Source organism: Elephas maximus, chromosome 14 (genome assembly GCF_024166365.1).
Source record: "Elephas maximus indicus isolate mEleMax1 chromosome 14, mEleMax1 primary haplotype, whole genome shotgun sequence".
Taxonomy (NCBI): Eukaryota; Metazoa; Chordata; class Mammalia; order Proboscidea; family Elephantidae; genus Elephas; species Elephas maximus.
In genome coordinates, this window is record NC_064832.1 from 1,527,869 (window position 1) to 1,552,982 (window position 25,114).

Consider the following 25,114-nt stretch of genomic DNA (forward strand, 5'->3'; position numbering starts at 1 on the left):
AATGAATAAATAAATAAGTGGTTGTATGCATTTTGCTCTATATTATAGTTTGGTCATCAGATGTGTTTTCCTGATATTATGTATTATATGGTAAATTATATTTCATGTGCATTTTATTTCAGAATATTAAAAAAGGTACTAAAAATTTGTTATGACATGGGAGCATTGTGTGGACAGGGATTAAATCTATTGCTTTAGAAGATAAAGTTGATAATGGCAACCATTCTCTTGCTTTTACACAGCAAATCCACCCAGTTCCAATAACAATGCTTTAGTTATTTCTGAAAAGTGGAGAAACCAAGGCATTGTTACATTTATTTATTTTGTAAACATTTCTTTGAGCTTACATATCTCTAGACAGTAGGCTAATCAAATCATGTTGTTCAGTCTCAAACTATAAAGTGTTCCTAAAGTCATATTTTCTGTACAAATATCCATTTTCCCAGCACTCTTCTCATGGCCCCCATGACCTCCTTATTCCTCACACTGTAGATAAATGGGTTCAGAAGAGGTGTAATGATACTGTAAAATACCACCACCACTTTATCTTCCTCAGGGTAATGCAAGGAATGTGGCCTTGTATAGGTGGAGAGAGTAGTCCCGTAGAATAGGCTTGCCACAATCAGATGAGAGGAACACGTGGAGATGGCTTTTGTCTGCCCTTTACCTGAGCTCATCTGGTACACCGCAATAAGCACTCGGGCATAAGAAGCCAAAATGGCTATGAATGGTAGTAGCAGAATGATAAGGCCACTAAAGAGGACAGTATACTCATACTGGGAGGTGTGCTGACACACCAAAGGCAATAGAGATGGAACTTCACAGAAAAAGAGATTAACGATCCGAGATCTGCAGAATGGAAGTTGAAATACATACAGTGTATGTATTAAAGCATTGATAGAACTACTGGCCCATGCACATGTGACCATGGACAAACAGATCGTCTTGCTCATGAGCACAGGATAATGTAAAGGGTGACAGATCGCTACGTATCTATCATAAGACATGAAACCAAGAAGAAGAGCTTCAGTTCCATCGAGAGTCAAAAACAGAAAGGTTTGAATCTCACAACCTAAAAAAGTAATGGTCTTACTATTTGACAGGAAGTTTGTTGCCATCTTGGGTACCGTGGTGGAGATGTACACCATGTCAATGAAGGAGAGTTGACTGAGGAGGAAGTACATGGGAGTGTGGAGCAGAGTGTCCAATCGGATGAGGTGGATCAGTATGATATTTCCCATCAAAGCCACTGAGAAGATGACAGTAATGACAACAAAGAGTATCTTGTTCATTTGGCCATATTGGAAAAGGCCAAGAAGTACAAACTCTGCTCCAAAAGTTTGATTTTCTGTCTTCATGGCTTAAATCAAAACAAAGCAGACCATATCTGAAAATTCCATTAACAACACTGATTGACCTTTGAGAGAAAACAAAATGATTATTAAATGCAGTAGAATTCCCTGTAATCAGCTTAGGTGACTATGTCTCTCCTTGTTTTTATACAGGAAACCCTGGTAGTGTAGTAGTTAAGTGCTACACCTGCTAATCAAAAGGTCAGCAGTTTGAATCCACCACGCACTCCTTGGAAACTCTATGGGGCAGTTCTTCCCTGTCCTATAGGGTACTGTGAGTCAGAATCAATTCAACAGTAAGGGGTTTGGTTTTGGGTTTTTATGCACTGAATCTGTGTCTATTGAGCAATGGGCATTTTGAAAAATAAAATAAAAATAACATTTCTTTAAAATTGATCACAGAATAAAAATATAATATGGGGATAAAACATTTAGATGATTTGCCAACATGAGTTATTATTCACCTTGTAAATATCTTCATGATGATAGACTAGAGACATGTTCACATGTTGTGAAAAAATCTTTCACTCAATTCCTTCATATATATAGTTTAGAATTGCGCTGTTGTTTAAACTTGGTATAATAGTCTTTAAAAAAAAAGTTTCTTGAGTCCATTTTTCAATTTTGAATTTGTATTGGCTATAGATTGTAATAAAAATTACATTAACATTTGTGGGTCAGGAATATTTTAGCTCTTCTAAATGAATTGGTGGTTATATAGATAACAACTGTAAGTGTAAACGGGAATTCATTGACAAAGCCTTCCAAAAAAAAACTATCATCCATCTATCTATCTATCTATCTATCTATCTATCTATCTATCTATCTATCTATCTATCTATCTATCTATCTATCTATCTATCTATCTATCTATCTATCTATCATCTATCTATCTATCTATCTATCATCTATCTACCTATCATCATGACCATCTATCATCTATATATCTGTCTATGTATATGCCAGACCTAAGGGATGGTTGGAGAATGAATCATTAAAATATAAGTTAACAATTACTCATCTAAATTTAACTCAAGAAGCATGTCAAGAATGGCATTTTTAATTTTACTTAGTCCTGTTATATTAATTGGTGAAATTTACATTTAAACCACACTTGGAAGAAGTGGCAATTAGTAAAGGTTTATCACTTGCTGCTCAATCAGAATATGAAATCAAAAGACTACTTGATGGCTTTTTTAAAATTCAGAAGTTTTGGATAATTCTTATTGCAGAGCAACGTTAAGAACTAGAAAATATTTTCAATTAAAAACTAGCCAACTTTAATATAAAACGCCTTGTTGAGTTGATTCCGATTCACAGAGACCCTATAGGACAGAGTAGAATTGCCCCATAGGGTTTCCAAGGAGTGGCTGGTAGACTCGAACTGCCAACCTTTTGGTTATCAGCAAAGCACAAAATTAACTGATAATAACAATTGTTGATTATACACATGCAAGTACTAATACAATTCTGGCATATAAAATTCAATGACTCATCATCAGTTATATTTACCGTTAACTTGGCTATACTTGGTCCAAGATGCAGTCACATGAGCAAACCAAAACATAAGTCTTCATTCAGTAAATGCCTGACCTCAGAAGCCGAAATGTAAATTAACCAGTTAGAACTTGCCTGCTGGGCTTAACCTAGTTCAAAATGTCCCATTAATCCCTTCCCCATCACCAAATGTGTTGAAAATGAAATTTCTACAAGATTAATCTAATTTGTATATGAGCTCATAAGCTATATTTTCTATTCATGAATTGGGAAGCTATTGTCTGAAACTTCCTATTCATGAATTGCAAATAAAGCTTATAAATTCATATGCAAATTTAATCTAGTAGAAATTCTATTTTTTACATTATCTATTTTTTATAGTCAGCCAAGTTCGTATAAACTAAGGCATACTTTTTTTTTTGAACTAACAATATCATGTTAGGAATTTTCATTGTACAAAAAATTTGTAGAAGTATAGTAAACTTAATATGTTTTACAGAAGCAATTTGGAATGATGAGTACATGATAGTAACAGATAAAGGAACTAAAAAATATCAGCTTGGTGAGATAATGTGCATGTATTCAAAATCAGTTATGAAAACTAGACAATTACACATTATATATAGAAATATATACGCATATGTATGTATGCATATATATTTCACTTGAAATAAAACAATTTACAAAATATTTTAATTCAACTGCAAAGATTCTCACCGTGAATTTGTATTGCTTGAAATAGCTTACAGCCTTTCACCATTCCAATAATATTGTTGAATATGACTATGCCTCGAGCATAATACAAAGTGGCAAGGCAAAAATAAGAAAGAAACATTTTTTTCTACCCCAGTCAAGACTACAAGTGATGCCTCCAGGGCCATGCTGCCCAGTAGGAGTTGCACTGGGCCTTCAAACCCTACCCTTTTCTCGCTTTACGAAGACACGTCTCTCACCTTGCTCTTTTGTGATTGCTGTCCTGAGAAAATTTAAAATCAATATATGGCCAAATTAATCTCAGATAACATACCTGGATATTCAATATTTGCAGAGATCATCCAAATGTAATGTGGATAATCTAGCCAGCCCAGAAATCGCCCAAATCAAAGGAAATGGACATCCAAGAAAAATACTATTCACTCTACATAATTTATCAAATAAAACACATTCCTTTAAATAGTGTCCCTGAGATTAGTCTTATACTGAGCTTTTTGACACGAATTGCAGCAAAGTATTCAAGGCATTATAATATTTTAGGTTAAATTCAGAGTAATTAATGGCCCAAAAGAGCAATTTGAAATCTGAATGGTTGTTATTACTAGCAAGACTGCTTTACCTCCAGCAGACCATGTTTTTAAAACTGAAAAACAAGCCACTGTGCTGAAAAGCATATTCTTTTTCATTAGATATTTAGACATATAGATTATTTTACATATATAAAAATAGTTGAAAAATTTATTTTGATTGAGATATGTTGTCTTTTGTATAGAGATAATGTTTCAAAGTCCTAGAAGACTGTTTTTGAAATAAATCACTAAACAGGGAGTTGGGAAACAGATCTGCAAAATTACATAGACGATTTTCCTGTCACCCCACTTGGGCACAGCATTAGAGAGACACAGCAAGTCTGTCTTTCAGAAATTTTTAAGTTAAATTATATTATTTGTTTGTCATATATATTAAAAAGTCACAGACAAAACTGCATATATTATGAAAATCAAGCTACTTGACACTTCTACAGAATGACAGAAAAATAAATTCACAAAGAAATCCAAAACTGTGAAATCTCTAATTTGAAACACATTTTAGGAAGTGTTACCATTCTATGACCTTGCAGGATTGCTTTTTTTTTTTTTTTTGCCTCAGCAAATAAGTCTTCAATCATTTACCACGAAAAAATTTAGTGGAAAAAAGAATCAAATGTTCAAACTCATTTTCTCGTCCTTATATAAGACTTTAAACCTCTCGGTGGACACAGGCTGGCTGCCTGATCAGGGTGGAATTCTTATTTTGTTTCTCAGAGACCTTCTGGGAAAACTAGACCTCTAGTCCGTGATTAAGCACATTGTACAAATTACAAGTGATATTTTATTAGTCCTGGTGTCTGGGGGGAGGGAGGGAAATGAACAAAGGGTCAAGCCTCAAAATATATTTGTTCAAGTGAAAAAAAAATCAAATAATTGATATTAGCTGATTGCTTTAAAAAGATTTTTTTTAAAAGTTAACTCTTTTACCTTTAAAATATGTATGTAGATTTTGACTCCATATAGTTAGTAATCAGCTAATATATAGTTTGGTTTTTTTTTTCTATACAAAATATGCTTGAAATACTGAGGGGTTATATAATACAGGTGATATTGTTAATGTGCTAAATTTTGCAATAATTTTATTCCCAAAATAGGAAGGTTGGTTTGAATGGAAGTAAGGGACTCCGATTTCTGAAAGTCCACAGATCAAATACAAATGCTGTAATCCCTAAGGGTTAAAGTGCCCACGTGTAGAGTAGAATTTAGATTTTGGCATGGTGCTCAATAATGGTTGTTCTATTTCGATGAGGTGGATTTAATCTGGAAAAATTGAAGTGAGTTGAAATTTTGCCCAGTCAATTCCCTTACCTGATTCTATGGGATGACATGAAATAGCTGCTGTGCTCAAGAATGGGAAAAGAAAAGTGCAATAACTTAAGAAAGTCGACGTGGGTTAGATTTTGGGAAGAAAATACACAGGTTTATTCTCTCATGTACAGATGGGATGTAAGTCACATTGTAAGATCTTATCTTCATTTTTCTCCAATTATAATATATATGTTATTTTATAATTCATAAATTATAATTTATAATAATTTTTTTTATTCCTTAATTTGAAATACTTTGTCTCATTATTCTCTAAATCACCTTCCAGAGAAAACTCCAGGGGCCAAACAATCACTGAATCACTTTTAGGATGAAACACAGGTGTTTAGGAACCCTAATCTCAGATTTTTACTGAACGATTGAGTCCTATGAATAGTCAACATTTCCTCACATTCAGTCACTTGTGGAAGGATTTCTAGAATGTCGAAGTGACATTTGTAAGTTCTGAATACTGTGAAACTTGTACAGTTTCTGGCATTTTCTTTAAGAACAAGAGAGCAAAAATGTAAATATAAAATTGATATGACTGTGGAAGAGGCCTGCACAGGTGAGAGGATCTGCAGTTCAAGTTTCTTATGTTTCAGTGAAAATCTACCTCTGAAGTTAGGTTTGATACCTTTAAGTGGTGCTTGTTGTTATTGTTTTATTATTATTATCACTTGATATTGTGTGAGAAAAATATTTAAGTGTATTATACACAGATAGTTGTCAGCTACTTTGGATGGGTATGAGAACATGAAAACCTAGAAATCTTCCTGTGGCATAAAAAGAGAAATATCTCTTAGGGGCCCATATATTAAATCAGGGAGTAAAAGTGGAGCGTGATGGTGGAAGGTAGGATGGGGGTGACTCACTCTGTCTGAATTGCAGAAGCAGGAATGTATTACTTGCTCTCTTGATTCATAGATTATCTACTCTAATAATAGCATCTACCGCTAATATTGTTTATTAAAAATTAAATTAGTTAACACATGCAAACAACTTACAATGTTGTCCAGCATGCTGCAAGACCTTAATAAATATTAGCTTAATGATGATTATTAATGATGATGCTGTTTTTACTGCCTTTTTGGATTATTATTTTACATAAACTAAGATTTTTTTTAAGATAGATTCAAGGATGGAAGCATCTCCTCCACAGCTTTGCTCAAATGTGGACACAAATCCTTCTAAAAGCTTTCCCCATCCCAGTGTGACATGGTTCTACTAAAATTTCAAGAGAAAAATAAACAAAACTAGAACAAACTATCTACAGGGAGAATTACTTAAAATAAGCCCTGTACATACAGTCGCTCTCTCTGATAAGGTTCAAAGACCTAAAGTTTGGTATTGAAGAAATCTGAAGTATAAGAGAGTAATCAATAAATAAATAGAGAGAGATAAATGAATGAATGAATAAACAAATAAGCAGAGATATCAAGTTTGGTTCTCCAGAGCTCTAGTCAAAACCTGATTTTTGTGTGTTCATCTGACATCCTACAATTTTGTTGGATTTGTATATTAAATCTAATAATTTTTGTTTTTGTTGGTTTGTTGTGTGTGTGTGTGTATTCTTTGTTGTTGTTGTTAGGTGATGCCAAGTTTGTTCTGACTCATAGCGACTCCTGTGTACACAAGAAGGAAACACTGCTCTGTCCTGTGTCATCCTCACAATCATTGTTATGCTTGAGCCCAGAGTATTTCTTAGGATATTCTGTATATAAGATCATGTCATTTGAATAGGAACAAATTTACTTCTTTTCTAATTTGAATGCCATTTCCTATTTTTTTTTTTCCCTAACTTTTCTGGCTAGTATTTACGTAATAATATGGAATAAGAGTTGTGAAGTCAAGCATCCTTGTTTTGTTCCTGATGTTACGGAAAAACTTTTAGTTTTTCACCAATGTGAGTGATGTCAGCCGTGGGCATTTCATAACTGTCCTTAATCAGATACAAGCAGTTTCCTTACATTTCTAGTTTGTTGGGTGATTTTATTATGAAAGGGTATTGGAGTGTGTCAAATGATTTTTCTGCATCAATTAATATAATCATTTTTGTTCATTCTCTTAATTAATTGGTATTTATGTTTAACCACCCCTGCATTTGTGGGATAAGTTTCACTGGGTCGTGGTGTATAGTCCTTCCAATACGCTGCCCTATTTGGTTTGCTAGTATTTTGTTGCAATTTGCTGCTGAATTTGGTTTGTTAGTATTTTATAGACGATTTGCTTCCATATTCATAAGGTATATTGTGATTTTTTTTTTTTTTTTTTTGCTTTGGTATCAGGGTGATAATGTCATTCTAGAATGAGTTGCCTTCTATTTTTTGGAAGAGTTTGAGAAAGATTATTGTTAATTTCTGTCTTTTTATAATTTCTATCTCCTTATTGGCAGTCTCTTTGTTAAGACATTATTTCACTGGTTACCTTTAGTCCTTTGTACATGGTATCCATTTGCACCTTGAACATATTTAATACAGTTTATTTATATTATTTCTCTAGTAATTCCAATATCTGAGTTGACTCAGGGATTGTTTCAAATTTGTTTATTTTTTCCTGTGAATGAGCCACGTGCTCCTGTTTATTTGCATGCCTAATATTTTGTTGTTGCTGTTGTGGAAAACTGAGCACTGTGAATTACAAACCATAATTATTAAAATTATTGACAATGGATTAAAAACAATCTTGTCAGTGATTATCTTAAATATTTCACAGAAAATGTATACTTTCTTCCAATACCGTTATTCATGCACTGTTTTAGCACTGGTTGGATTTTATCGTCATGGCTTATATCCAATTCTATATTTAGCACCAGGTAGTTTAGCAAGTCACTGCATTATTTATTATCAACAATTAGACTCTAAGAATTTCTCTTGTATTGCTGAATGGAATACAAATGATTAAACCCACATTGCAATAACACATTCATAGCTATACATGTACTTAAAATATGACCAAGCAATTTCAATCTTTGATGTATATACAAGATGATTCAGTTAATATGTTCTCAAAAAGCATTTGTGCAGGAAGTTTTATGGCAGTTTTATTCATGATAGCCAAACATTTCCTGCATCAGAACGGAAACAATTGCTCAGGAGCCATACAGCGGAATGCAGCTTTGTAATATAAACGATGGAGTTACAGAGACACACAAAAATATGGTCAAATCTTTTAAATATGTTGACTAAAAGAAGCCAGATATCAAAGAGAACTTTTTTTTTTTCTGATTCCAAAGTTTCTACCCAATGGTGATGAGAAATAAGAGCTTCTATTTAATGGTGATAGAAGTCAGAATAATGACTGAGTTTTTGGGGCCAAGAGGTCAACGTGAAAGTAGCACAAGAGATGCTGAATGATGAAAACGCTCCACCTGTGGCTTCCCCCAAACTATAATGATGACAACTCCATATTTCCAATTATTTAGTCCAAGTCTTAGCCCAATTCTGAATGCCTGTTATTTCGTAGCGTTTCATATCCCAATGTGTCCACAAAACTCAAATATCTGCTTTCTCCCAGTCTCCTGAATCTGGCCAGTTCCTCCTCCACTAATATCCTGAATCTGGCCAGTTTTTCCTCCTCCACTAATATCACTTTGATCCAAGACCATATTTTGTCACAACTGGGCTACTGCAATGGCCTCCTTGTGTTCACATCAATTCTATACTCACAACTCAGCAATGGTTGCCCAGCATTTTGGGTTAAAATCCAGAATCCTCATACTGATCTAATTTATACTACATGTTCTGGCCCCATTACATCTACCTATTGCCTAAGTCTCACCAATTTACTCCTTGATCTTTTGTGACTATGCAGGGCGTGTTCCCATCACGGAAGTTCTCACTTGCTCTTTGTTCTTCCCAGAACACTCTTCCTCAGATGTCCACTTGATTCTCTTCCGTAACTCCTTTTAGTCTGACAAATTGTCACATTCTTGTTTCTCCCTTCTCTGTTTTACTTATAATTGCAAACATCTTTTAGTTTCCCTATTCCAATTTCCCACTTAGTTTTTCTTCATGGCAATTAATATTTTTTGATATACTGTAAAATTTATGCATTAATTTTATATATTGTTTTTCTCCTCACAATGATATGTAAACTTTAAGAGAGAAGACATTTATGTCAGTTTTATATTGCTCAACCCCATATCACCGTGCCTATAACAGCGTCACATACAAAGTTAAAGCATTAAAACTTTTGTTCAATGAATGAAAGAATGAGTGGATATATGAAATTTGCTCTATACTACAGTTTGATCATCATATATATTATCTAGATATTAGGCATTTTGCAATACATTATATTTTCTATGCATTTTATTTCAGCAAATTAAAGAAGAAAAAAATATTTGCTATGACATAGGAGTATTGCGTTTACAGGTAGTACATCTACTGCTTTAGAAGATAAACAACTTAGATAATGGCAACCATTCTCTTGCTTATATATCGTAAATCAGTCCAGTTCCAATAGTAATGATTTAGTTATTTCTGAAAAGAGGAGAAATGAAGGCATTTGTCTAATTATTTTGTAAACATTTCTTGGAGCTTACATCTCTCTAGACAGTAGGCTAATCAAATCATGTTGTTCAGTCTCAAAGTATAAAGGGTTCCTAAAGTCATATTTTCTGTACAAATATCTATTTTTCCAAAACTTTTTCATAGCCCCCATGACCTCCTTATTCCTCACACTGTAGATAAATGGGTTCAGAAGAGGTGTAATGATACTGTAAAATACCGCCACCACTTTATCTTCCTCAGGGTAATGCAAGGTGTGTGGTCTTGTATAGGTGGAGAGAGTAGTCCCATAGAATAGGCTTGCCACAATCAGATGAGAGGAACACGTGGAGATGGCTTTTGTCTGCCCTTTACCTGAGCTCATCTGGTAAACCACAATAAGTACCCGGGCATAGGAAGCCAGAATGGCCATGATAAAAAGGACAGTATACTCATACTGGGAGGTGTCCTGACACACCAAAGGCATTAGAGATGGAACTTCACAGAAAAAGTGGTTAATGATCCGAGATGCACAGAATGGAAGTTGAAATACATGCAATGTATGTATTAAAGCATTGATAGAACTACTGGCCCATGCACATGTGACCAGGGACAAACAGATTGTCTTGCTCATGAGCACAGGATAATGTAAAGGGTGAGAGATTGCTACATATCTATCATAAGACATGAAACCAAGAAGAAGAGCTTCAGTTCCACCGAGACTCAAAAACAGAAAGGTTTGAATCTCACAACCTAAAAAAGTAATAGTCTTACTATTTGACAGGAAGTTTGCTGCCATCTTGGGTACCGTGGTGGAGATGTACATCACGTCAATGAAGGAGAGCTGACTGAGGAGGAAGTACATGGGAGTGTGGAGCGGAGTGTCCAGTCGGATGAGGTGGATCAGTATGATATTCCCCATCAAAGTCACTGAGAAGAGGCCTGCAGTGGTAGCAAAGAGGACGGTGTTCATTTGGCCATATTGGAAAAAGCCAAGAAGTATAAATTCTGTTCCAAAAGTTTGATTTTCTGTCTTCATGTCTTAAATAAAAATAAAGCAGACAATACCTGAAAATTCAATGTAAACAACATTGAATGTCCTTCAAAAGAAAACAAAATGATTATTAAATGCAGTAGAATTTCCTTGAATCACTTTAGGTGACTATTTCTCCCCGTTTCTATACACTGAATCTGTGTCTGTTGAGCAATGGCCAATTTGAAAAAAAAAAAGATAAAGTTTTTTTTTTTTTACTTCTTACAGAATAAAAATACTATCTGGAAATAAACATTTAGATGATTTGCCAACATGAATTTTTTCTCCCCTTTTAAATATCTTCAAGATGAGAGATTGGAGATGTGCTTACTTGGTATGAAAAAAAAAAAATCTTTCACTCCATTCATTTAAATAATTAAACATGACTGTGATGTTCAAATATGGTAAAATATTCTTACAAAAAGAATTTCTTTCTCCATTTCTCAATTTTGAAATTATATTTGCTATAAAAAAAATTTTTTTTTATAGTTTGTAATAAATGTTATATTACCATTTGTATGTCAGGAATACTACAACTCTTATAAATGAATTGGTGGTTATTTTTATAATATCTGTAATTGTATGTGGAAATTTGTTGCCCAGGCAAAAAACAAATACGCAAGACCTTTAAGAAGGGCTGGAGAAAGAAACACTAAAATGTTACGTTAGCAATTATTAATCTAAGTTTAACTCAAGGAACATGTCAAGAATGGCATTTTGAATTTGACTTGGTCCTTTTATATTAATAGGGGAAATTTACATTTAAACTGCACCTGGATGAAATGTCAGTTAGTTAAATGTTATCACTTGCTCCTCAGTTGAGATATGGAGTCAAAAGGTATTGATGCCCCATTTAAATTTGAAAGTTTTAGATAATTGTTATTACAAAGATTGCTCAACAAAGTTGAGAAATTAAAATTATTTTCAGTAAAAACTAGTCAGCTTTAATATAAAGTGTGACAAATAACAAAATTAATTGACAATACCAACTGTTGATTATAAAAAATAATATAAATACAATTCTAGCATATAGAATTCAATGATCTATCATAAAGTTTTATTTATTGTTGACCTGACTATACTTGGTCCAAGGTGCAGTCACTTATGCTAAGCCCCACATCAGCAAACCAAACCTAAGTCTAGTTTCTGCAAATGCCTTACCTTCCCAGAAGCCAAAATGTGAGTTAACCAATTAAGACTTGCCTGCTGAGCTTAACCTAGTTCAAAACATTCCATTAATCCCATCCTCATCACCAGAACTGTTAAAAACAAAATTTTTACAGAATTAAATTTGTATAAGAACTCATAACCTGTAGTTGCTATTCATGAATGAGAAAGCTCTTGTCTGAGACTTCCCATTCATAAATTGCAAGTTAAACTTATGGGTTCATATACAAACCTAATCTTGTAGAAATTTTGTTTTTAACATATAGTCAGCCAAGTTGGTATAAACTAAGGCACATTTGACTATAAATAGTCATATCACTAAGTTATATAGGAAAGATACTACACACATTTCATATATTCTAAAAAGCTTTGATCCTATTGAACCGTCATTCTTCATTATAGGCCTTTCTCTAAAACAGCAAACACAGTGATATAAAATAATGATGGATGTTTGTATAATTCAGGAAAAAACAAAGACTTATTCTAACAACATTATGATTTTTTTGAATTTTCTAACCCATGAAATAGAATATGACAAATAAAAATAACACAAAAAAGAAAAAAAAAATTCTATTTAAAAGCTTTTCTGTTTTTGAAAATCTAATAAATGAAAAACGCTTAACTTGCTAAAAGTGTTCGATAAATTGTATAAATTATAATTTATAGTTAGCAACATTCTAATACATTATATTTTTAATATTCTTAAAATTTTTTCACCTTAATAATAACAATACTCAATGACAATAAAATATTATTTAAATATGGTTATCCAAAAAACTGGCTTATGTTTTAAAAAATATCAAATGCAAACACATGTAACTGAAAGGACAAAATAAATGTCATTGCAAGCTAGTTTGCTGTAAACCAATTGATGTAAATACAATCTAAATTTCAAGATAGGTTATATATTTCAGACCATGAACCAATTTTTTAATAAAAATCTGAAAGAAAATGATCAAGTTAAAAATAAAAATTAAAAAAAAATGTTGATAAGAGAATGAAGAGGAGGAAATACAACATGTAAAATTTTATGGATATAAACATGATAAAATAGCTTGATAATTGGGCGTGATAGAAAAACAGGAAAGTAAGAACACAATAGCTGTAGAAGTTATAAGGAGTCTTGATTCTGGTGTAGTGATTATAGCACTGAGCTGGTAACTGAAAGGCAGGTGGTAGTTGGAACCCACCAGCTGCTGAACAGGAGGAGAAAGATGTGCCAGTCTGCTCCTGTAAAGATTTACAGCCTTGGAAACCCTATGGGGCAGTTCTACTCTGTCCTATAAGGTCACTATGAGTTGCAATTGACTCCATGGCAGTGGCCTTATAGAAGTTATATAATTATTACATGACTATATATCATCAATAAATTATATACTCTGCCCATTGCCATGGAGTCAATTCCAATTCATAGTGACCCCTTGGGCAGAGCAGAACTGCCCCATAGGGTTTCTAAAGCTACAATCGGTACAGAAGGAGCCCTGTTTGTGCTGTGGTTATGTGTTTGGCTGATAACAGAAGAGTTGGTGGTTTGATCCTACTAGGTGCTTTGAGGGAGAAAGATGTGGCAGTCTGCTCCTATATGGTCACTATGAGTTGGAATCTACTGGATAAAAAAAAAAAAAAGCAGTGGGTTAATCTTTATGGAAACAGACTGCCACATCTTTCTCCCTTGAAGTTCCTGGTAGGTTCCAACCCCTGACCTTTGGGTTAAAACCCAGTGCTTAACAACTTTACAACCAGGGCTCCTTCAATAAAATATGTAGGGAAGTCTGTTCTTTTTGTGAATTTGATCGTCTGTTCTACATTTTCTCCCACTCTGTCCAGGATTTTCTGTTGTAATCCCAGTCAGAGCAGAACCCCGGAGACTCTGGCCCCTGGAGATCCTTCTAACTCAGAACTGAAGCCACCCCTGAAGTTTACCTTTCAGCCAAAGGTAAGACAGGCCTATAAAACGAACAGTATATGACATCAAATGGGCTACACCTGCCAAAAAACAGCGAGGAGAAGGCAGGAAGGGACAGGAAAACTGGACAAATGGAATGTGGGAAGGTGGGGTGGAAAGGGGGAGAGTGCTGACACAATAGGGGCTGCAGCCAATGCCATGAAAAAAATTGTGTATAAATTTTTGAATGACAAAGTAATATAAACATACACATGGAAGGAAAAATTTATTAAAAAAAAGAAAACGGGAACACTGGCAACAATTTCCAATCTATTGGAAGGCTCATTTCACCAGGTGGGGGTCGTTATTTTGATTTTGTAGTTTTTACCCCAAAAAATTTCATGTAAAGAATTATAAATCTAAACAAGAACCCAAATTAAATTCTTAGAACAAATAAAAAATTTTAATATCACAAATAAAATCCAATTTACCAAAAATTAATAAAAAAAATGAAAAGGGCTGACTAAGTGGAAAAAATATACAAATAAGTGATACATCAAAAATGAAATAGAAGGCTTAAAATAAAGAAATAATCCAAAAATATTAAAACCTAGTTAAACAAAATAACTTTATTAAATTATTAGGCCAAAAATGTTGTGAGCAACGTTATCAAATATGCAGTACCATAGTTTTGGTAAAACATGGTACATCTTTTCAAAACTTGCTAATCATTTCTCACGACCTTTGATCATTTTCATACCTGTCGCAGTCGTTGAGTTAGGGCTGCTTACCAAAAGGTTTGCAGCTCAATTCCACCAGCGGCTCCTTGGAAACCATACTGGGCAGTTCTACTCTGTCCTACAGGGTGCCTTTGAGTCAGAATAGACTTGATGGAAACCGCTTTTTTTTTTTTTAACTGAGAGTTTCATATTAGGAATTTTTCTTGTGTAATAAAAAAAAAAAAATTTCTTTTTTTTTAATTTATAGAAATACACTAAACATACAGGAGAAATTTGAAATGAAGGGCACATGATAAAAATGGAGAAAGGAACTAAAAACATCAACTTGTTGAGATAATGTGCATGTATTCAAAATCAGTTATGAAAACTAGACAGTTACACATTATATACACACATATATACATATGCATATAAGCATATATATTTCACTAAAAATAAAACAATTTACAGAATATTTTAATACAACTGCATAAGTTTCTCAACAGGTGTTTGTATTGCTTGAAATACTTTACATAGTTTACAACCTTTCACCTTTCTAATAATATTCCTGAACATGACTATGTCCTAAGCATAATGCAAAGTGGTAAGGCAAAAATAAGAAAGAAATGTTTTTTCTACCCGAATCAAGACTACTAGTGATAGCTGCAGGGCCACGCTGCCCAGTAGGGGTTGCATTGGACCTTCAAACCCTAACCCTTATCTCACCTTACCAAGAAATGTCTCTCACCTTGCTCCTTTGTGATTGCCGCCCCAAGAAAATTTCAATTCAGTGTATGGTCAAATCAATCTCACATAACTTACCTTGATACTCATTTTTGCAGAAATCATTCAAATGTAATCTGAATAATTTGGGCAGCCCAGAAATCATGCAAATCAAGGAAATGAGTGTGCAAAAAAGAAAAAAAATACAATTCACTCTACATAATTTATCAAATAAAACACATTCCTTTAAATAGTGTCCCTGAGATTAGTTTAATATTGATCTTTTTGATATCAATTGTAGTAAAGTCTCCAAGGTATTGTAATATTTTAGGTTAAATTCAGACTAATTAGGGGCCTAAAACAGCTATTTGAGATTTGAATGGTTGTTGTTATGAAGGAGACTGCTCACATCCAGCGGGTCATGTTTTTAAAACTGAAGAATAAGCTACTGCATTGAAAAGCACATTCTTCTTCATTAGATGTGTAGACATCCACATTCTTTTCCAGATATAAAGTAATTAATTTTAAAACTTATTTCAGTTGAGATATATAGTGTCTCATATAGAGATATGTTTCATTTTCCCAGGAAATTTTATTTGAAATAAAACATTAGGTCAGAAGCTGGGGAATGGGTCTGCAAAATTAAATAGATTTCCCTGTCACCCCACTTGGGGACAGTGTTACATACTCACAGCAAGTCCGTCTTTCACAAAGTTTTAAGTTAAATTATATTGTTTGTTGGTTATATATATCAAAGAGTCACAGAGACAAACTGCATATATTATGAATAATCAAGCTACTTTATTTGGCACCTCTACGGGGTGGCAGAGAAATAGATTTGAAAAGGAATCCAAAACTGTAGAAACCTCTAATCTGAAACACATTTCAGGAACTGTTACCACACTACGAGTATGCAAGATTGCCTTTGTTTTTTTTTGCCTCGGACAATAAGCCTTCAATCATTTACCATGAAAAATTTTAATAAAAAAAGAAATGTTCAAACTCATTTTCTCATCCTTATATGAGGTTTTCAACCTCTTGATAGAAATGGGCTGACTGCCTAATCAAGGTGGAATTCATATTTTGTTTCTCAGAGGCCTTCTAGGGAAACTAGGTCTCTAGCCCACAATTAAGCACATTGTAGAAATTCTAGGTGATATTTTATGAGGCCTAGTATCTACACTCCTGGGAGAAAAAAAAAAAGAACAAACAGTCAAGGCTCAAAATATATTTGTTCAAGTGAAAAACAAATCAAATAACTGATCTTAACTGAATGTTAAAAAAAGAAAAACCAGTTAACTCTATTTTACCTTTAAAATATGCGTGTAGATTTAGACTCCATGTAATTAGTAATTGACTAGTATTTACTTTGATTTTTTTCTGTACAAAATATTCATGCAATACTGAGAATTGTATAATGTAGGAGATATTATGTTAAATACTGCAATAATTTTATTCTCAAAATAAACAAGTTGGCTTGACCATAGAAGTAAGAGACTCAGCTTTCTGGAAGTCCACAGATCCAATATAAATGTTTCAGCCCCTAAGGTTTAAATGTCTCCAAGTTCATAGACAGGAATTTAGATTTTGGCATGATGCCCACTTAAATTTGTTCTATTTGAATGAGATATATTTAATCTGGAAAAATTAAAGTGAAGTGGGATTTTAACCAGCCAATTCTCTTACCTAATTCCATGGGATGACATAAGACAGCTGCTGTGCTCAAGTAGGAAAAAGAAATGTGCAATAACGTAAGAAGAAAGGTGATGTAGGTCAGAGTTCAGAGAGAAAATACGTAGGTTAACTCTATCACACACAGAGATAGAAGTCATATCAGTAAGTTCTTATCTTCATTTTTCCTCAATTATAATTTATAACATAATTACTTCTTAATTTGAAATATTTTATCTCATTATTCTCTAAAACACCTTACAAAGAAACTCCAGTCATCAAACAACCACTGAGTCAGTCATAGGATAAAACATAAGCATTCTGGAAACCAAATCTCAGAGTCTAACTGAAGAATTGAGTCCTATGAATGGTCAACACTTGCCTCACTTTTGTTCACTGGTGGAAATAGACCTAGAATATCAAGGTGACATTTGTAAATTTTGAATAATGTGAAACTTGTGCAGTTTTTGGCACTCGATTTTAGAACCAGAAAATAAAAATGCAAATATAAAATCCATATGATCTTGGAAGGGGCCTGGACAGGTAAGAAGGTATTTGCTCTCTTGATTCAGGTATTAATTATTAACTTTCAAGTGTTACTGGTAATAGCATCTACCACTAATATTGTTTATTAAAAAGTAAATTAGTTAACACATGCAAACAACTTACATTGTCCAGCATGCTGCAAACACTCAACAAACAGCTTTAATGATGATTATTATTGATGCTGCTGTTTTTACTGCTTTTTTGATTATTATTTTACATAAACTAAGATTCAGGGATGGAAGCATCACCTGCACTGCTTTTCTCAAACACAGGCACAAATCCTTTTAACAGCTTTCTACACCCCCGTGTTACATGGTTCTACTAAAAACTCAACAAACAAAAATAGAACAAACTCTCTGCGCTGAGAATTACTTAAATAAACTCTATAAATATAGTTGCTCTCTCTGCTCAGGTTCAAAGACTCTCCCAATGACATGATCACTGTTGAGGGCTGACCTCCTTCCAGCCAGGGGCAACCTTCCTACCTAATAGCCAACACAGGGCAAATGAATGTTTTTGCCACCACCTGAGAAGCACTGAGTCTATACACATGGGTGCTTGGGCCCAAATAGTGAACCAAGAGAGAATCATTAAGTCTCTTTTCCTCCAAATTTAAGCTCTTTAAATTCATACAAATAAGGAAAAAAAAGAAAGAAAAGATCATCCAATTTTTTTGGATCAAGCTTAATGAGAAGTAATTTAAAATAGATTTAAAGCAAACGTGTCATGAAGAAAACTAATCAAGTGAATCAATTTTTCCCATAGGCATAATTAAGAAGTCATTGACATCTTTTTTCCCTTAAAATCCAGGTCAATTTGAAGTTTGGTGTTGAAGAAATGTGAAGCTCAAAAGGGTAATAAGTAAACAGAGAGAGAGAGAGATAAATAAATGAATGAACACATGCATGGATGGATGGATGGATGGATGGACAGGCATACAGAAAGACAGACATATGAATGAATGAATAGATGAATAAGTAGTTAAAGAGATAGCTATATCAACAAATCACTAAATAGATGGATAAATAGATAAACAGATAAATAATAACAATTTGGCTTTCCAGAACTGTATTTTTGTGTGTTGATCTGATATCCTGCCATTCTGTTGAATTTGTATATTAAATCTAATAGCTTCTTTTTGTTTTTTATTTGTATTGTATATTTGTGGGTGTGTGTATGTGAGAGAGAGAGAATTCCTTAGAATATTCTATGTATAAGATCTTGTCATCTTGAATAGGAAAAATTTTACTTCTTTCCAAATTCAAATGCCTTTAAAAAAAATTTTAGCCTAACTTTTCTGTCTAGTATTTCCAGAAATATGTAGAATAAGTGTTATGAAATCAGGCATCCTTGTCTTGTTCCTGATGTTAGGGGAAAACTTGTAGTCTTTCACCAATGCGTGTGATGTTAGCTGTGGGTATTTCATAAGTGTCCTTAATCAGATACATGTAGTTTCCTTACATTTCTAGTTTGTTGAATGATTTTATTATGAAAGGGTATTGGATTTTGTCAAATGATGTTTCTGCATTCATTAATCAAATCATTTTTCCTTCATTTTCTTAATTAATTGATATTTATGCTTAACAACTCTCGCATTTGTGGGATAAGTTCCACTGGGATGTGGTTTATAGTCTTTTCAATATGCTGCTATGTTTGGTTTGCTAGTATTTTGCTGCTGGATTTGGTTTGTTAGTACTCTGTTGGAGATTTGCATTCATATTCATAAGGGATATTGTGGGTTTTTTGGCTTTGGTATCAGGGTGATTATGTCATCATAGAATCAGTTACAAAGTGTTCCCTACTATTTTCTTTTGCAAGAGTTTGAGAAAGATTAATGTTAATTTGTATTTGGTACTTTGTTATAATTTCCATCTCCTTAAATTATTGTTGTTGTTTTTGCTAGGTGCCCTCGAGTCATTTCCAACTCATAGCCACCCTATGCACAACAAAAGGAAACACTGCCCGATCCTGTGCCATCCTCACGATCATTGTTATACGTGAGCCCATTGTTGCAGCCACCATGTCAGTCCATCTTGTTGAGGGCCTTCCTCTTTTTCACTGACCCTATTCTTTCCCAAGGATGATGTCCTTCTCCAGAGACTGATCCTTCCTGACAACATGCCCAAAGTATATGAGATGAAGTCTCACCATCCTTGCTTCTAAGGAGCATTCTGGCTGTACTTCTTCCAAGGCAGATTTGTTCCTTATTTTGGCACATCATGATATATTCAATATTCTTCACCAACAGATGCCAATTTTTCTTCAGTCTTCCTTACTCATCATCCAGCTTTCATTGCTTGGGTCAGGGGCACCTTAGTCTTCAAGGTGACGTCCTTGCTTTTTAACACTTTAAGGAGGTCTTTTGTAGATTTGCCCACTGCTGCTTCCATGGATGTTGATTGCTGAAACAAGTAAAATGAAATCCTATTTTTTTTAGGTTTTATATTTAGGTCTTTGATTCATTTTGAGTTAGTTTTTGTTTATGATATGAAGTATGGGTCCTGATTCATTTTTTCTACAGATGGACATTCAGTTTTGCCAGTGCCATTTGTTAGAGACTGTCTTTTCCCAATTTAACAAAATTTGGTCCTTCGTCAAAAATCAGCGGCCCATAGCTGGATGGATTTACATCTGTGTTCTAAATTCTCTTCCATCGGTCTGTGTGTTTGTCATTGTACAAATACCAGTCTGTTTTGATTGCCATGCCTGTATAGTAGGTTCTAAGATTCAGTAGTGCGAGGCCTTCTACCTTGTTCTTCTTTAGTAGTACTTAACTTATCCAAGGCCTCTTTCCTTTTCACATTGGGTTGGTGATTAGTGTTTCCATCTCATTAAAGAATGCTGTTGCAATTTGGATCGGTATTGCATTATATTTGTAGATCACTTCAGGTAGTACTGACATTTTTATGGTGTTGACTCTTCCTATCCATGAGCATTTTTTTTCTTCCAATTATATAGGTCTCTTGGTTTCTTGCAGTAGCATTTTGTAGTTTTCTTTGTATAGGTCTTTTATATCCCTGGTTAGATTTATTCCCAAGTATTTTATCATTTGGGGGGTTATTATAAATGGCATTCTTTTTGTGATTTACTTTTTGAAGTTCTCTTTGTTGATGTAGAGGAATCCATCTGATTTTTTATATGTTGATGTTGTACCCTGCTACTTTGCTGAATCCTTCTATTAGTTCCAGTAGTTTTTTTGTGGAATCCTTGGAGTTTTCTATGTATAGGTTCATTTCATCTGTGTATAGGGAAAATTTTGCTTCTTCTTTCCAATTTGGATGTCCTTTATTTCTTTCCCTACTAGATTTCTTTAGTTAAGACTTTCAGTGCAATGAGATTTTGGTTAGCAGCCGAGCACTTAACCAATGCACCACCAGGCCTCCTCTATGTCGTTACCTTGAAATTTACCATTATCTTCCTAAGTTTAAAACAGTCTTTTATTTACTGATATCGCTTTGGCTTCCTCTCCATATGAAAGTTCTATAACTACACCATTCATTCCCTCTTTTTTGTTTTGATGTCATCGTTTACATATTGATGTCTTTGGTTCCCTGTTTTTAGCCTTTTAGCTTTGTTTTATTTTTAAAATTCTTTATTTGGGTTGGTATCTGGGTGGTCTGTCCTGCATCCAAATATCAGATTATTGTTTAATGTTTTTGGTTCTCTATTCGAAGGACTCTCTTTAATATTTCTTATAAGTTTTGTCTGGTTTTTACAAATTCCCTTAATTTCTGCTTATCTGGAAATATTCTAATGTTGCCATTGTATATGAGAGACAGTTTTACTGAATATAGAATTGCTGACTGGGTTTTTTTTGTTTTTTTTTGCTTTCGACCTTTTATATAGGTCTTCCCACTGTCTTCTTGCCTACGTAGTTTTAGCTACATAGCTGGAGATTAGTTTTATTGGTTCCCCTTTGTAGATAGGTGACTTTATTTTTCCTTAGCTGATCTCAGGATTCTTTGTTTGTTTTTGGTCCTTTTTATTTGCATGTTTGTTTATAAGTCTTGGTGACTGTCTTTGGGCTCTATCCTGTATGGGGTTCATTGCGCTTCTTGGATGAGTATCTTCTTGTCTTTCATGATGATAGATAGCGAAGTTTTCTGCCAGGATTACTTTGACAATTGTCTCTGTGTTTTGCATTGTACCCCCGCCCCATCCATTGGATCTCTTATCATATGCAAGTTTTTCCTCTTGATAGTGTCCCACATGATTATTAGGATTTCTTCATTCTTTTTTCCGATTTTTCCTCAAACAAAGTGGTATCAAGGGACTTTTCTTTAATTTCACTAATCTGTCTTCCATTGCTTCAATTCTGGTCCTATATCCTTCTTTTGAGTTGTCTGTTTCTGAAATTTTATTCTTAATCTTTTGGCTTTCTAGTTGATGTTTTTGTATGGTTTCTAGTTGTTTCGTTTTTATATTGTTTTCCTGAATTCTTTATCGCTTTTATGAGTTGTAAACAACTTGACAACAATGGGTTTTTTGTTTGGTTGTTGCTTTCTTCCATTTTGCCAGTGCCTTCCTCGATTTTGTCTATATTTTTCTTGGTTTTGCCTGTGTTTTCACAGGCTGTTTCTTACCCCCGGCAGTTTTTTTGTTCTTTATTTCAGTCACTTGCTGACTCCATCCTGTCCTGCTTCTTTTTGTGATTTGATATTGTCTGTTGTTTCCGAAGCATCAAGAAATTATTATATCTATTTATTTACTGTGTGTTTGTTGAACCCTGAAATTTTGTTTTGTTTTGATATATCCAAGTAGGCTGGCCCTGTGTTTTGCTCTGGTCTCAAATTTCGCCATTTTGATGCTCTCACTACCTTTCTCAGGGTTGGTGGAGGAATGACTGCATGTGTGAGTGTGGGTCTCTCGTGGGGCTGTTGAAGATATAGGTGGTGTTTCTGTTGAGGTGGTGTGTTTGTCTGTCCAGCTGGACCCTGGCTGTGGGTGCAGTGGGTGATCTTCCTAGTTTTGGGGTTGGGTGCTGTGTGTGTGCTCTGCTGATTGCAGGGTGGTTGGGTTTGGGGTATCTGGGTTGTTGGTCCCCAGATGAGTTGTCTGGAAACTCTCATTAATGGTTCCAGGTGAGCAGGGTTATGTGGGGATGTTTAGAATTAGAATATAGAATACAGAAGAGTATACAATATACATTATAGAACAATATACACAGTAGACTATACAATACAGAATATAGATTATACAAGAGCATATAATACAGAATTTAGAATATAGAAAGTAGAATGTAGAATACACAATATAAAATGTAGAATAAAGACTATAGAATACAGATTATAAAATATAGAAAATTATGGAATGTAGAATGTAAAATATAGAATACACTATATTCTATTTTCAAAGTTCTTTTACATTCTGTATTCTATCTTCAGTGTTCTATGTTCCATATTCTATGTTTCAAATTCTCTATTTTCTATAATCTATGTTCTTCTATATTCTATACATTTGTATATTCTATATTCCATACTCTGCATTCTATATTTGATGTTCTACGTTCTATATTTTTCTACATACAATATTCTTCTATATTCTATATTTCATATTCCATATTCTACACTGTATATTTTAAATTCTTCCATATTCTATGCTCTATATTCTGTATTCTACATTCTAAATTCTGTATTCTATGTTCTTCCATATTCTTCTATATTCTATATACTATATTTTTCTGTATTCTATATTCCATAGTCCACATTCTTCCTTCTATATTCTACATTCTTCTATATTCTGTATTCTATATTCTTCATAGTGTATATTTTGTTTTATTCTATATTCTTATTCCATTATCTTCTATATTCTATAATCTATATTCTTCTATATTGTGTTCTTTATGCTTTGTTTATATTCTATATTTTGTATTCTACATTCTATATTCTTCTATATTCTGTATTTTCTATATTCTATATTCCATCCTGTGTTCTATATTCAATGTTCTTTTTCTATATTCTATAATTTTCTGTATTCTATATTCTACATTCTATATTCTTCCATAGTCTGTATCATATATTGTTCTATACTGTATATTCTGTATTTTGCATTCTACATTCTATATTCCATAATCTTCTATATTGTATAATGTATATTCTCTATATTATGTATTTTTATTCTATATTTTATATTCTGTATTCTACATTCTATTTTCTATATTCCATTGATTGTATTCTATATTCATTTTTCTCTGTAGTCTACATTTTTAATAATTTTCTGTATTCTATATTCCATATTGCATATTATGTATACTCTATTCTACATTCTATATTCTCTTATAGTCTATCTTCTATATTTAATTCTACATTCTATATTCCAGAATCTTCAATATTCTATAATCTATATTCTTCTATATTCTATGTTCTTTATTCTATATTTTATATTCTATATTTTGTATTCTACTTTGTACATACTCTATTCTATATTTATCTCTATTTTATATTTTTCTATATTCTCTATTCCATACCCTGTATTCTATATCACATATTCTATATTCTGTGTTCTATATTCAATATGTTTTATATACTACATTCTTTTGTATTCTATATTCCATATTCTATATTCTACATTCTGCATTCTATATTCTATAGTCTTCTATGTTCTGTATTCTATACTCTTCTACATTCTTATTCTACATTCTATATTCTTCTCTTATAATCTATATTCTTCTATCTGCTATATTCTATATTGTATATTCTAAATTGTATATTAAATATTCTACAGTCTACATTCTATATTATAAATTTTGTAATATTCTTTTTCTTCTCTATACTCTATTCCACATTCTACGTTCTCTATTCTACATTCTATATTCCATTTTCTTCTATATTCTACATGTTCTATTCTAAATTTTTCTGAATTCTATATTCTTCTATATTCTATATTTTTTAGTGTTTATTCTACCTTCTAATCTCTATATTCTATATTCTTCTGTAATCTAATATTCTCTTGTATTCTCTATTCCATATTCTCTATTCTACATTCTATATTCTTCTATAGTCTGTAATCTATATTCTTCTACTTTCTTTCTTCTATATTCTTCAACAGTGTATATCCGATACCTTATATTCCATATTTGTCCATGTTCTATTTTCTTCTACGTTCTATCTTCTATTTTCTGTAGTCTGTCATCTATATTCTGTATTCTTCTATATTCTGCATTCTATATCCTATATCTTCTATATTCTAAATTTTTGCTCTAGATTTTCCTATATTCCATATTCTGTTTTTCAGTTTTCTATATTCTTCTATAATTATACTCTACATTCTTCTATTGTCCATATTCCATATTCTTCTATACTCTATATTCTTTTTTCTTTTATATTCTGCATTGTATTTTCTATATCCTATGTTCTTCTATATAGTATATTCCTTTATATTCTATGTTCTACATTCTAAATTCTTCTATATTCTATATTCTGT

At 33.1% G+C, this 25,114-nt stretch overlaps 2 protein-coding genes across 2 annotated transcripts; both read right to left on the reverse strand.

The window, feature by feature from the left end:
* Positions 1-413: 413 nt before the first annotated feature.
* Positions 414-10,737, reverse strand: LOC126058023 (olfactory receptor 2AK2-like). The gene is made up of 2 exons (XM_049852966.1): positions 10,723-10,737; positions 414-1,360 (listed from the first exon to the last, which is right to left on the reverse strand). Exon 2 carries the CDS (start codon positions 1,356-1,358, stop codon positions 414-416), a length of 945 nt encoding a protein of 314 aa, XP_049708923.1. The 5' UTR covers positions 1,359-1,360; positions 10,723-10,737.
* LOC126058379 (olfactory receptor 2AK2-like) lies at positions 10,001-10,987 on the reverse strand. The gene has a single exon (XM_049853473.1). The coding sequence runs from the start codon at positions 10,985-10,987 to the stop codon at positions 10,001-10,003; it is 987 nt and encodes a 328-aa protein (XP_049709430.1).
* Positions 10,988-25,114: the final 14,127 nt, after the last annotated feature.